The sequence below is a fragment of the Cydia splendana genome, chromosome 5 (assembly GCF_910591565.1).
Source record: "Cydia splendana chromosome 5, ilCydSple1.2, whole genome shotgun sequence".
Taxonomy (NCBI): Eukaryota; Metazoa; Arthropoda; class Insecta; order Lepidoptera; family Tortricidae; genus Cydia; species Cydia splendana.
The window spans coordinates 13,554,595-13,567,209 of record NC_085964.1 but is presented as its reverse complement, the minus strand read 5'-3'; the positions used below and the strand labels follow the sequence as shown (position 1 = coordinate 13,567,209).

The following is a 12,615-nucleotide window of genomic DNA, read 5'->3' as shown; positions in this document are numbered from 1 at the left end:
ATTAAAGCCAGGCCTTTGAACACGCACTAAACAGACTGTGATGTGACGAGATTAAAGGGCTTATCATGTTTTACCAAGCTTTTAAAAATTCTACGCTGGAAAACATATATAATTGAGATTATTCCCGTATTTTGAGGATATCTTTTGAAGTAGTAGGTACCTGGTCTACTGGTTTCTTTCAAACCAGAGAGACTGAAGTACCTACCGCTGATTTTAACGTTATTTTAGAATATTATTCTGTTAATTAGGTGTATAATCGCTTAGATTATATTTCGCATATTCATGCAATTATATATAATGCAATTCTCTAATTATTAGCCAAATGATCCAAATCAACGAGAACATTTAGGTAATTACTCTAAACTGAGACATATACGCTTTTAGCAATTAGTAATATATCCTCTCACTCGCGTGATTTGAGAGCTTAGGTAGTTGGCGCTGACAGTGTCATGTCAACTTACTGTGACCGTATCTATCTAATACCTTTAAACGAGCAATTCTTGTATATTTATTTATATATATATTTCGGGGATCTCGGAAACGGCTCCAACGATTTCGATGAAATTTGGTATATGGGGGTTTTCGGGGGCGAAAAATCTATCTGCACCCTAGCCTATAGTTCGTTTTTTTAGCATTAGAAAGAAGGCCTTGACAAGTCTTATAATTGAAAAACGCTTTTTTTAAATCAGTAACTATTACATATGAAAACAGAAGAATATAAATGATCGTATTAAATTCATAATTGTTACATATTTGCCGTGACTTATTTTTAAAACGTGTTTTTCAATTAAAAAAACACATCAAGATTGTTTACCTTATTTCTAATGCTAAAAAAACGAACTATAGTCGGTAGTATAAATTTCCGGATCCTAAATACCGGCAATCTTCTTTCAATAAGAACTTGTACTTACTTATAAGTGTAGAATGCACATTATTATGAAGTTAAGTAACAGCGGTAATGCGATTTGAAAAAAAAAGCTAAGCTTAATTGAACACATAAGTTTTACTCATCTATAAATTAAGTAGGTACATGTAGGTAGAATTAGTTCGCAAACTCGCAGTGGGAACGTTTGCGAACTAGATACACATTTTAGCATATCTGGTCACAATCATATTAAACGCATAACACTTACACATGTAGCAACAATTATTATTAAATTACACAACATACAACATTCACAGCAAAACAACATACATATGTACCAACCTGACTTAGTTAAATAACTGATCAGTGGGAATTATTCATCGCACTATCAAAAACATTAATTGATCGGCGTTACTAGGTACTATTTTCCATGATATGGCTTAACTGAGTTATACCGTTTTGATTCGTCATAATTATGCCCTTCTTCGCCTGCATATGAATGTCCTTCGTTGGGAGCGCCGTAAGAGTTCCCTGGAGCGCCTTGGGAATAGTCATTTCCGAACGCCGACACCTGCTGATTGTTTCCATAGTTGAACCCGTCCCCGACGTGTATGTGTTCTGTTAATGGTGCGTACGAGTGTTCGTGTCCTGAAGGCGCGTCGTAAGCGGGGGCTTGTTCCGCTTGGTAATCATCATGGGGTTTCTCTTCGCCAGCTTGCTCATGGACCTCATGGTGCGGCCTGAGCTCTACGGTCCTCTCCTTAGGCAGCTGAATAACATGCGGCACTTGTACGGGATATGGTTTATTGACATGAACTGGGTACGGCACTTTCTCAATCACCTTCACCGGGTATGGCACTGGAATCTTTACCGCGATAGTTTTGGTTATCTTTATTACTTTGACAGGCGTTTCGTGTGTTTCTGTGTGTTGTCCCAAGTCCTCTAGTTCTGTTTCGTAGTTTTCCACTGGGATTATATGGCTGTGCTGAGAGGCGAAGGTGTAGTATGCGCAGCACAGTAGAATTAAAAGTTTCTGAAAGAAAGGTATGTTTATGATATTTGTCTTTTATTCTTAAATGTTTCAAGAGCGCGAAATTTTTTAAATGTTATCACTAGCGAGCCTAATTCCAGAGGTAGGTAACTTCTGACTCAAAGCAAAACTAATAAGATAGGTAGGTATATGTTGGGATAAAATCGAACTATTTATTGCTAAGTTTAAGTATAAGAAGCTTGTAGAGGATGTATCTACCTAGTAGCGGGAAGCGGGGCAGCTTGGTACACCTTTTTTTGAAATCGATTTTAGGCCTCAAAATGAACTCTAAATATATATTTTTTGTACTTAGTAGATAACAAATTTACTAAGGTATACAAAGTATATCTTTTTTTGTTAAATTTATGGCCAGTAAAAGAGATATATGGATTTTAACAAAAAATGGGATTTGTTCAATTGTGCCCCACCTGCAGGGCACTTTAATACATTACATAGGACACTTTGATACATCGTTTTGGGGTACTTTGGCACGTGAATCAAAGTGCCCCGTAAGTGTTTCAAACTGCCCCGCAGAGCACACTTTACAGATCAACTCAGTTAGCTGACCAGTAGTGAACTTTTTAAACATTACAAAACGTCTATTAAGTGCGGTGCTATTAGAACATACTACAGTTATTAAGCAGGTGCACTAAAACTACAAAAAAAAACTTTTCATGAAATCAGTGTCAGTTTTTCACAAAAAGCTACTTTGGTTGTTTAACTTTTCTTTGTCAATTTTTTTTCTCTTTGTACGTTCGCACTATTCAGTAAAAAAAATTTTCACAACAAAAAAACTGGCAGGGGCACTTAGATACACTAGAGGGGCACTTTGACATGTTCAAAACTGCCCCAATCTTTATTGTACCAAAGTACCCCAATGGTCAAATAAATGAAAAATAATTTATTAAAAATATACTATTAAGTATTACTTTAAAATAATAAGCTTACTCTATTACTGAATAAACGTACTAAGCGCTCATTATGATGTTCATCCGGTAAAGTCTAAAATTTCGCACCACAACTCGATAAAAAAATCATAATTTATTTACTATGCGACCGCGGAAACACGTTTTCACGCACTAAGCGGCAACGGCTGGCAGGAGAGATGTGCCGAAGCTGGTACCTCAATCACACAAACAAAGCCACGTTTTAGTGTTGCAGAAGGTGAACATAAGTTTTTAGTTAAGGAATTAGTGTGGGTGTTCAAAACTGCCCCTTGTGCCTATCTGCCCCGCTTCCCCCTACCTACTCCACAAAAAAAGGAAGTGCCGTAAAATTACTACTTACTGCTGGGTAATTGTGCTCCAACAGTTTTTATAAATATACCTACATCAAAACTATATCATTAGCTCATTTAAGTGTTACAACGCAGTGTTATGTATACATGCCATTAATTAAAAAAAAATACCTATATTTTAAATTCTATTCTGTGATTAAACGATGATACCAGAGTGAGTTTAAATAATCTACTAACCGTCATTTTGACTCTTCACGAGCGTACGTCCAAGCTCCTCCGAAACTGCAGAGTGGCAATAAAAGTAATGATTGGCTTATATATTGGCGCGTTCTCTGTGGCGAGCGACGGTCTGCAGCGGCTGCGTTTACTTTCTTCGACGGTCACTTGTTGCTAGTTCCGCAGCGCCGATCGCGGCGGTGCACTCATTGTCGCAACTTCCTCGCGCAATTCATAATATCTTTCTTAATTTATTATGTAACATTACGTAGTTCATTGACTTTATTTGCTCCAGTTAATAGATAGGTACCATATACGATATTGATCATTTGTAGACCTGTGTAAAACCTACGTATACCTAGACGTACAGTAGCCATCGGATATATCGGAGCGGCCAAGGTGTTCACAATATTTGAACTCGCACTCTAAAGCCCTGACAATTGAGGCGTGTTCAGATATTTGTGAGCGCCTTAGCTTAGCCGCTCCGATAAATCTGATGGCGACTGTACCATAGTAGTACCTACATCACGATACAAGAACGAAAAGTAGGAAATTCGCAACAAGTGGCATTCCATTAAAACACGACCGAAGAGAGTGTTTTAAATCGACACGAGTTGCGATTTACCCATTCGCACATGTATCGTACAACGTTTTACAGTTCAAATGACCTTTTAAATACATTAGACATTCATTTTAAATACAGTTCGACATAGTTACGTAATGTGCTCATTATCGCACTAGTGCGGTAAAGTAGCACCATATGTACGTAAACATTTTGGCGCATGCGCTTGAGCACGTCTACTTGCACGCAGCCGCAGCAGAGTTCTGGCCTTTATTCGTGTCGGGTAGGGTTACCTATTTGTCCCTTCCTCTCATAAAGTTATTGGACACTTTCCTGACCCTTTGACCCCCAAAGACGTCAACTCACGTGCGCGGCTACAGCCCAATATCTACCTTCGTGCATTCCGACAAGGTTCACGATGATGCGCCGCACACGATAGGCGTGGCGTTCAATTCTCACTCAACCATCCATCATCATCCACCATCTAAAATTTCAAATTCAAGTCTAAAAAAAATTTACTGCCTAACAGATTTACTTTAAATATACAGGGTGGAACATTTCTAGAGACTGAGCTGAAAGGATAATGTTATCTAAGTGATCTACAATCGAGTTATTATAATCGTAAAGCTGAAGTAACAAGTAAAACAAAATCACTAAAATGAAATATTTTTATATCAGTGACAACCCTACAAAGATATTTACATTTTAAATTGACACATGTCATGTCATACAATAGGATCTACTTGCTAGGGTTGTAACATACAGATTTATGCACTAATGTTTAACAAACTGTATCTCTAAAACGGTTAGAAATATTAACGTGATTAATAAGTGAAAAATAAAGTACGTAGCCTAAACAATTCCCCGTTTGCGTAAAAGTCCTTCGTTCTGTTCCACCCAATATACCTATATTAGGCAATCTGTTTATCACCGACATTTTTTTTTCTATAGCATACAGAAATATAGGTATCCGCCGTTGTGGTCAATGACGTAATGTTTGTCACCACTCCATTAGTAATGCAACGCGGTCTCGTAACAGTAGTAGGTAAATGATGTAAGGACTGTCAGACAGACTAGATTTTAACCTCTAGTGGTGGTGGATGCAAACAAGATAAAAATAGCAGTGAAATTTGAATGGTGTTAGAAAGTAAAATTTAATTAGTTTTGTTTTAAAATCGAACAATTTAAATTTCATTGTAGTTAATTTTTTGTGGGATGCTAGAGGTTAAAGCTTGTATCCAAAAAAAAAGACTGTCAAATTTAGCTTTTTTTAACGCATTCACTGCCAGCGCGAGCACTACGAGCCGACACAGGTAGCCGATATAACGTGTTTCCGCTTTGTAGCGGAAAGCGCCTACGAACAGAGAACCCGCCTAATGGGTTGCTGGCAGTGAATGTGTTAAGAAAAGTGTCCAAGTTATTGATACAAAACTCAAACAAGAGATAAAATAAAATTTATTAAGAATTTACATAAACATATAGAATGATAGGTAAGTATTAATAGTCTTTTGGTCTAAACTCTCATACGGTCGGACAGGACCCTCACTATGGAGCCAGTGCCACCCACATTGTAAACTTTCTCATGCCAAAGGAGCAGATGCCCGCTGGATCCCTCGGATGGGTACTCGAAGCCCCTGTAGATATATTTCATCAGTATGTCAATGTCATCCTGGGATAGGTTTGCTACGGCATCTTCAATTTGTGCAGATTTAATGGCGAGCAACACTTTTAATGTGAGTGTAAGGGCATTGTCCTGTAACATACAGACAAAAACATTACATATAGTTAATTTTAGTGGACTGTACAAATAGTGTCCTGTAGAATAGTCCTCTTCTTTCTTCTTACACAATCCAGTTTATAATAATATGTGCTTCCACTAGGTGTTATATCAGGAAATAACATTTTCCTTTAATATGTTCCTAACAATGTGACATATTTCATAACTAATATTTGAAAAAAAAAAAGATTCTTTACTCACCTTTACTTGTTGATTGGAAGACCCTAATGGTGCATTGTCCAAAACTGTTTTGAGTGCTTCATTGTATTTTCCTGTATATTATGAATTATGGAATATTTTTTTGATAAGATTGTAAATTAACATAAATACTTATTTTTATGTCAGCTCTCTAACCCTATTGACTCTATTTGAATTAATTCACATTATAGTTCTTATCACAACACATTTTTGTTTTGTCTTTACTAAGTATTGTTGCTACCGTCGGGAAACCCTTGTTATTTATGTTGTAGCACTAGGGTCACCATACAGCGGTTAATGAATTAAAAATACTCTGCCATAAATTAATTGCTATGGAACTGTAAACCTACCATGAACATAAATGGTTTAAGTGGAATTATTGGGAACTATGAGAGTTAAAGCTTTACTACATACTAAATAGTAGGTACAAGATTTTTATACCCGTTTATTATAAAGCACTTACTTCCATTTCAAGATGTTTGGAAACAAACTACATAGAACTTAAATTAATTAAACTAATGACATGTCATTATTTCATGGGGCGTAAAATTTATTCTATATATAAGCTTTTGTTATTAAAACCTCATATTCGAATAAGCATAAGGAAATCTATCTAATAAATGGTGATGAATGATGAATCATAGACACTTCAGAGGCAATGATAAACAAATGTAGCTACATGGACACGCGTCTTTAGAATCACAATTATTATTCAAGTGAAATTCGTAGTCATGCATGCAATTGCGGTATTTGAAAAGGATATTGATTCAATAATGCAGAGACTTCCCCCTCGTCGGGGCCAGCGGGCATAGCTTGCTCGGCTTCATCCTCTTTGAAGTTATCTTCATTGTATTGATCAATGTCTATTTTTCGGAAAGCTGAACTGGAGGTATTTTTAGCCATGTTATCTCGTCTTACACTTCAAGCAGGTGACTGTTATTATTTAGATTAATAATAATAAAACTGATGATAGGTGCAATGTAAACTTCACTTAGTTTATTTAGCACCCTGCCCATATAATAATACAGTACAGTCAAGAGTGAACATGAATCTAGGATATACCTGGATCTGACATGAGTGGTGGGGGTAACTGACAGAACGGGATAGTCTTATGTATCTTTCAGTAGGAGTAGCAGAGAAAGCGGTATTATTGCTTGTCCTTGTCATAGTCTCACTTTTTGTTTGTTCCCCACCTTTTTATTAGTATGGAGAATGGTGGGCAACAAATGAATTCGACCAATCACAGTGTCGCATTTGCGTATGTTTTGTCCCTCACGGAGGCACGCGTATACCACTTCTATGCAATCCTACCTTCTATGAGAGTGAATGAAAGACACGTCAGATGTCAATTCATTGACAATTTGATAAATCGAGTCCGATTTTACCTTAAATGTTTGTCATTGTTTACGACTGGAACGACAAGCAAAGCAAGTTTTATTGAATAATTCCCTTAAATATATTTTAATATTAGAAACCAGAATCTGGAAAATTAAATCACATTTAATAAGAAAGAATGTTTCATTTGTCTCGTTAGCATGATTTGGACTACTGTGAAGAGAAGGCGTTGCGTTAACTGCGTTCATGAAAAAATGTAACTAATAATCGAAATAATATCACTCAAAGATAGTTTCAAATCTCAATCCCACGTATGTATATCATACATACCTAAACAATTGATTTGTGTTGTTTAAAAGACGTAAATGAACGAATTTTTAATCACTTGTAATTTGCAATTTGCATTATCAACTGGCAATACTTTTATGACATAGACGAAATGGGTGTTGTCATTGTCAAATAGTTGTGAAATAATCAAGTTATGTATATGTGATGTGGTGTGAAGTTAATTCTATTGTTTATTGTACTTTCTATTTGTGTCCTGTTTTTGCATATTGCTAATTATCTGGCCAACGAGTGCTGCAAAAAGCACTGTTGTACTCGCCCATCTTAAATCCATAAACTTTGCCACAATGACAATGGGCGATGAACTGCCTGTCACTTCTTTGGTTTTGCCCGTTCTTATTCGTCCTGTGTTAACTCAGGTTTGTACAAGTTTCAGTGTTCAGGTTTGTTTGATAAACAAGATATGTAGGTACCAGGAAAACGTATGTGATAATGCTAATCACTGGTACTAATGTTGATAAAAGCTTCAAGGCTGCCATATATCATATTGAAATAGTGTTCTACGTTTTATATTTCAGTTGGAGAAATATGATTTGGGCGCGTCTCAGACATTACGAGCAGCCCTTACTAAGGCGGAGGCTGCAGTGCCAGGGCTTAATTATGATTTGGTGGCCGGGATAATGCGAAGAGCTGATATACCTGTCAATATGAATGAGAGTTTACTGCGTTTGCAGGGGGCTCTTACAGAATCAGAATGTAAGCTTTGTTTTTTAATTTTTTATTGGTAAAATATTGTTGACTGTCTAGACAAGTTAATTTAGAACTGCTTCAACATTAGGAACCTTTACATAAATTTAGAATTGTTTAATTCTGAATGACATTTCTCACTTTGCTTTAAAAGCTATCATGTGGTGGTAAGAGCAGTAATACTTTGTAAAAGGAAAATTGGTATACCTTCTGAGGTCTAGAAGCAAAAGAATACCTTTAAATTTGGAAGTGTCTCTTATTTAATAAAAGTAAAATACTATTGGAATATACACAAAGTTATGTTTATAGAGAGCTATCATTTGGGTTGGAGACTAAATTCTAGAACAAAGCACACAATTGTTGACTTTATTTAATATTAGAGTGTTTAATTTACTTTATAATATTACTATTACAGTTACAACTTTTAATTACATGAAATGATTTGTGTGTAATTATGGTTGTTTAAATAAATTACAGGTGCTGATCTAAGGCTGAACCGGTCTGAAGAGGCATTCCAAGAATTAAACAAGAAATCTACTGCATTGAAGAAAATTTTGAGCCGCATTCCTGATGAAATAACAGACAGAAAGACGTTCCTGGAAACTATTAAGTAAGTTATAGAAACAAGAATAATTTTTAGCTTAGAGAAATTAAATAACAAGTAAAGTATACACTGTTAAATCTTATGCCTGGTAAAGTTGATGAACATAAAATGAGCCGATCTTGTTCAAATTCTAACTTGTTCGAGAAATCGGCTCACTTTATATTTCGTCAACCTTAAATCTTCTAATAATCCTACTACATGTGTTACATGAAAGTGGGGATGACAACTGAATATTATCGACACTAAAAAAATTAAAAAATAGCCTTATAATTCTGGGAAACAACATAAATATAACATATTTGCAAAACTTAGTCTAGGATTAAACCTTGCACAATTGCTTAACATACACTAAGCAATTGTGTAGCAAGCATGGTTTTATTTATGCTTTTATTTTGTAATGACAATTAAAACAACAAAATAATTAAATGTGAAACAATATTCAATCTTTATGTCAATTGGATGTATCAATTCATTTTTCACACCACATGAAGCACATGAAGGTAATTTGACAGTGCTTTTGACATGACAAAAAGATTTAACCTCTAACCGCCCAGAGACCTATAAAAAGGTCTCCTGTTCCATTCTAATTTGAACTTTGTGTTGACAAAATAAAATTTCATTTTGCTTGGCAAGGTTTGACATATGGGCGGCTAGAGGTTAAGAATTCAAATAATCAAATAAGTTGTTTTTAATGAATAGATATTGGCGGGAGGGGAAATAATATGAAAGCCTGTATTTAACTTACAACAATTTTTGTTACAGAGAGATTGCATCAGCTATCAAGAAGCTTCTGGATGCTGTCAATGAGGTGTCTCAATATACCCCAGGTCCCGGCAAACAAGTGCTAGAACAAAGGAAAAGGGAATTTGTCAAATACTCTAAAAGGTTTTCAAACACATTGAAGGAGTACTTCAAGGAAGGACAGTAAGTACCATAAATTTTATTATTGATGTTTAATTTGACTTATTTGGTCAAACATGTTCCTAATGTTTTAAGCCCAGAAAGAAAGTCAGTAGGGCTAGAGAATAGCCAGCTAGTTGAGACCAAGTTTAGAGTGGCTGACTCCTGTCACCTAAATTGCTTTTGTGTGTTTTATCCTCAGGAACCCTTAGAAAGTTTTATTGCTAATAAAATTATTTGTAGTTATTCTCGGCTTAAGAAATGAATGTCTGCTTTTAACAGTCCCAGCTTTAAATTCATGAAATTCTTTAATTCCGCTTCCGACAGCTGTTTTTCAGTATTTTTGATTTAGTATCTACATAAATAAAAAAACATAATTGTAGAATAGGTGATGGTACTCGTCCTAGTAATGAAAATTAGCTAATCAGTCAAAACACACAGAAGGCAAAGTTGGATTCACACCTTAAATCTGTCAAAAGTGATAGGTTTAATTAATTGTATGATTACAGAATATTTGTCTAATATTGAAATGTTTCTTTTTCAGGGCCAATGCTGTGTTCGTGAGTGCTCTTTATTTGATCCACCAAACAAACCAAATCTTATATACCGTAAAAAATAAGTCTGAATAAGTTTATCACTTCTGTAATAGTATTTACTAATTTGTCAAGTGTATTAGTTACATATGAAATAAACATGGATATGGGGTTAAATACCTAGTTAATCAAAAGTTTAAAAAAGTAAAAGTATAGTATATTATTTTTCATGTCTTAATATTAAATAATCATTTTACACCTAGGGTTGATAACCATCAGTGGCCAAAAATTGTAGATTGAGAGTCTTTGAAGTTCTTAAGACATGGGCAGTAAAGAGTTGGTCATTGAGTGCTAAGTTAACGAATATCATAATTCATAACACTTTCCGTACCTTTTACCAGGTAAAATACATGTTGTGGGATCCAGGTGGAATACATTTTGGGAGTGTAAGAGCACTCAAATAATTTTGCCTTATTGACATTTATTGGGAGTTTGAACGTGTTAAAATGACTATTTATTACAAGAAAATTATTATTGATTGCTAAAATTTTAAATACATTGGGCGAAGTTTTATGGCTGAAAGCTTTCAGGTATTCGTATTAGTAAATCGAAATTTAAAAATTCTTACGGTTTTTCATCCATCGTAGGATATGTCTACAACTCTACATTAGGTATCTATCTGTACCCTAATGACGTAAATTCATAGTTATTTTTAGATATTGGACTGTTCACATTCGGTTCTTGTTTCAGTAAAATGCATACACTATTATAATGATGTAGCGCAATATTAATATGATGTATATTTAAATTTATAGATGTAGTCTGTAATTATTATTTAAATAATGCATAGGTACCTACAGTTGAAGTATTTACTTGTGTTTTAAAATTGTACCTACGAATCACAATTTACTATCGCAATATTATTATTGTGTTTCAAATATCACACTATATACATAAATACCGATCGTGACTGTACATCGTGTAGTCACTACTCTACATAACCTATGACTGTTGTACTTTAACCTAGTATTATAGATATAGAAAATGTTTATAAAATTAATGTTATTATATTAATTTGCACTGTTCTGGAGATATACCCAACTAATAGAGAAATATTTTTATCTGATGTTTTCTTTTAACCATACTCTGTCATGCTATATAGTATTTCCATATTTTCCTTCAGACTCGTAGTGTCCTCATTTGAGCTTTTTTGCCTATTCCGGTATTACCACTTAACCTGGTAAAATTGAGGAAATCAGACCGCATAGACGTACGTACGTTTATTCTTTGAGGTGTCCAGATGAACATACCAACTAAAAGTCCCCGAGGGTGGGAGACGAGCCGGCGGGTGATGATTTTTATTATATCTCGATAACCATTTAAAATATCTAGTCACTTCTACTGTAATAATTATCTACATTAAATTTTCTATAAATTATGTTATACAGTGAAACCTGGATTAGTGGGATGTCGAGGGACGAGCAAATATGTCTCACTTAAAGAGGTACATATTCGGTTTAAAGACATTTCCTATTCCACTTACCCAGGGTCTCAGTTAGCCAGGTATAAATCAATTTATGTCTCATTTACAGTGGGTTCTATTAATAGAGGTGAAAATATACGTATTTCAGTTATAGAGGTGTTTAATAAGGTATTTGGTAAACATTATGTATGAGTAGTAAAATCCTTGTTCTTCAGAACATTGAGTGATTTTTTAAAGTATGTTTAATTTTTTTTCGAACTTATTTTGAATGCTTCTACAAAGGATAGATTTTGTTTACATTAAATTTAATAGGCTCAGACTTTATTGCGTTTTACCACTTTCATAAACGGTAAAAAAATTTTTGGTTTGTATTTCTTGTAAAGATTTTAGCATTTGTTTCGAAAGGTTTAATTACTAAATAAAACTTGAAAACGTTTAGACACAATTAACCAAATGCGGAATTTTCGGTAGACTAAGAATGAGTGAAAAAACGAAAATCTATCCTCAATAAAGTCCGAGTTCGAGAGGTCAAGTCAAGATAGTTTGACGTTATATCAGATACAGAGGTCAATTCCTACACTCGCGAGCAAAGAAACGGAATCACCTTGCACGTTTGGCTTATCAGCTCTACAACTTTTCCAATTTTCATGCGATCCTGAAGAAAATGGTGTCAAATGAAAGCTCATTATGTACCTTGCCGGAAAACACCAAAACCTTGCTCATTTCAAGACTCAAAAATGAAAAAAATCGTGTTTTCCAAGAAATGGCAGAAAACGCTTCGAAAAATTACAGGGGAAACAGAAGTAAAACGCGTTTTTCAGGAAAAATAAATTTAATTAGCGG

At 34.8% G+C, this 12,615-nt stretch overlaps 3 protein-coding genes across 3 annotated transcripts; 1 reads left to right on the top strand and 2 right to left on the bottom strand.

Moving 5' to 3' along the window:
• Positions 1–1,042: 1,042 nt before the first annotated feature.
• On the bottom strand, positions 1,043–3,566 carry LOC134791123 (uncharacterized). Its single transcript, XM_063762149.1, has 2 exons — positions 3,370–3,566; positions 1,043–1,898 (listed from the first exon to the last, which is right to left on the bottom strand). Exons 1-2 carry the CDS (start codon positions 3,373–3,375, stop codon positions 1,287–1,289), a joined length of 618 nt encoding a protein of 205 aa, XP_063618219.1. The 5' UTR covers positions 3,376–3,566; the 3' UTR covers positions 1,043–1,286.
• Positions 3,567–5,348: 1,782 nt separating this feature from the next.
• Positions 5,349–6,881, bottom strand: LOC134791122 (actin-related protein 2/3 complex subunit 5-B). The gene is made up of 3 exons (XM_063762148.1): positions 6,649–6,881; positions 5,889–5,961; positions 5,349–5,663 (listed from the first exon to the last, which is right to left on the bottom strand). Exons 1-3 carry the CDS (start codon positions 6,786–6,788, stop codon positions 5,424–5,426), a joined length of 453 nt encoding a protein of 150 aa, XP_063618218.1. The 5' UTR covers positions 6,789–6,881; the 3' UTR covers positions 5,349–5,423.
• A 778-nt stretch (positions 6,882–7,659) lies between these two features.
• Positions 7,660–11,410, top strand: LOC134790745 (programmed cell death protein 10). The gene is made up of 5 exons (XM_063761666.1): positions 7,660–7,924; positions 8,084–8,261; positions 8,730–8,862; positions 9,619–9,780; positions 10,301–11,410. The coding sequence occupies exons 1-5, from the start codon at positions 7,853–7,855 to the stop codon at positions 10,383–10,385; spliced, it is 630 nt and encodes a 209-aa protein (XP_063617736.1). The 5' UTR covers positions 7,660–7,852; the 3' UTR covers positions 10,386–11,410.
• Positions 11,411–12,615: the final 1,205 nt, after the last annotated feature.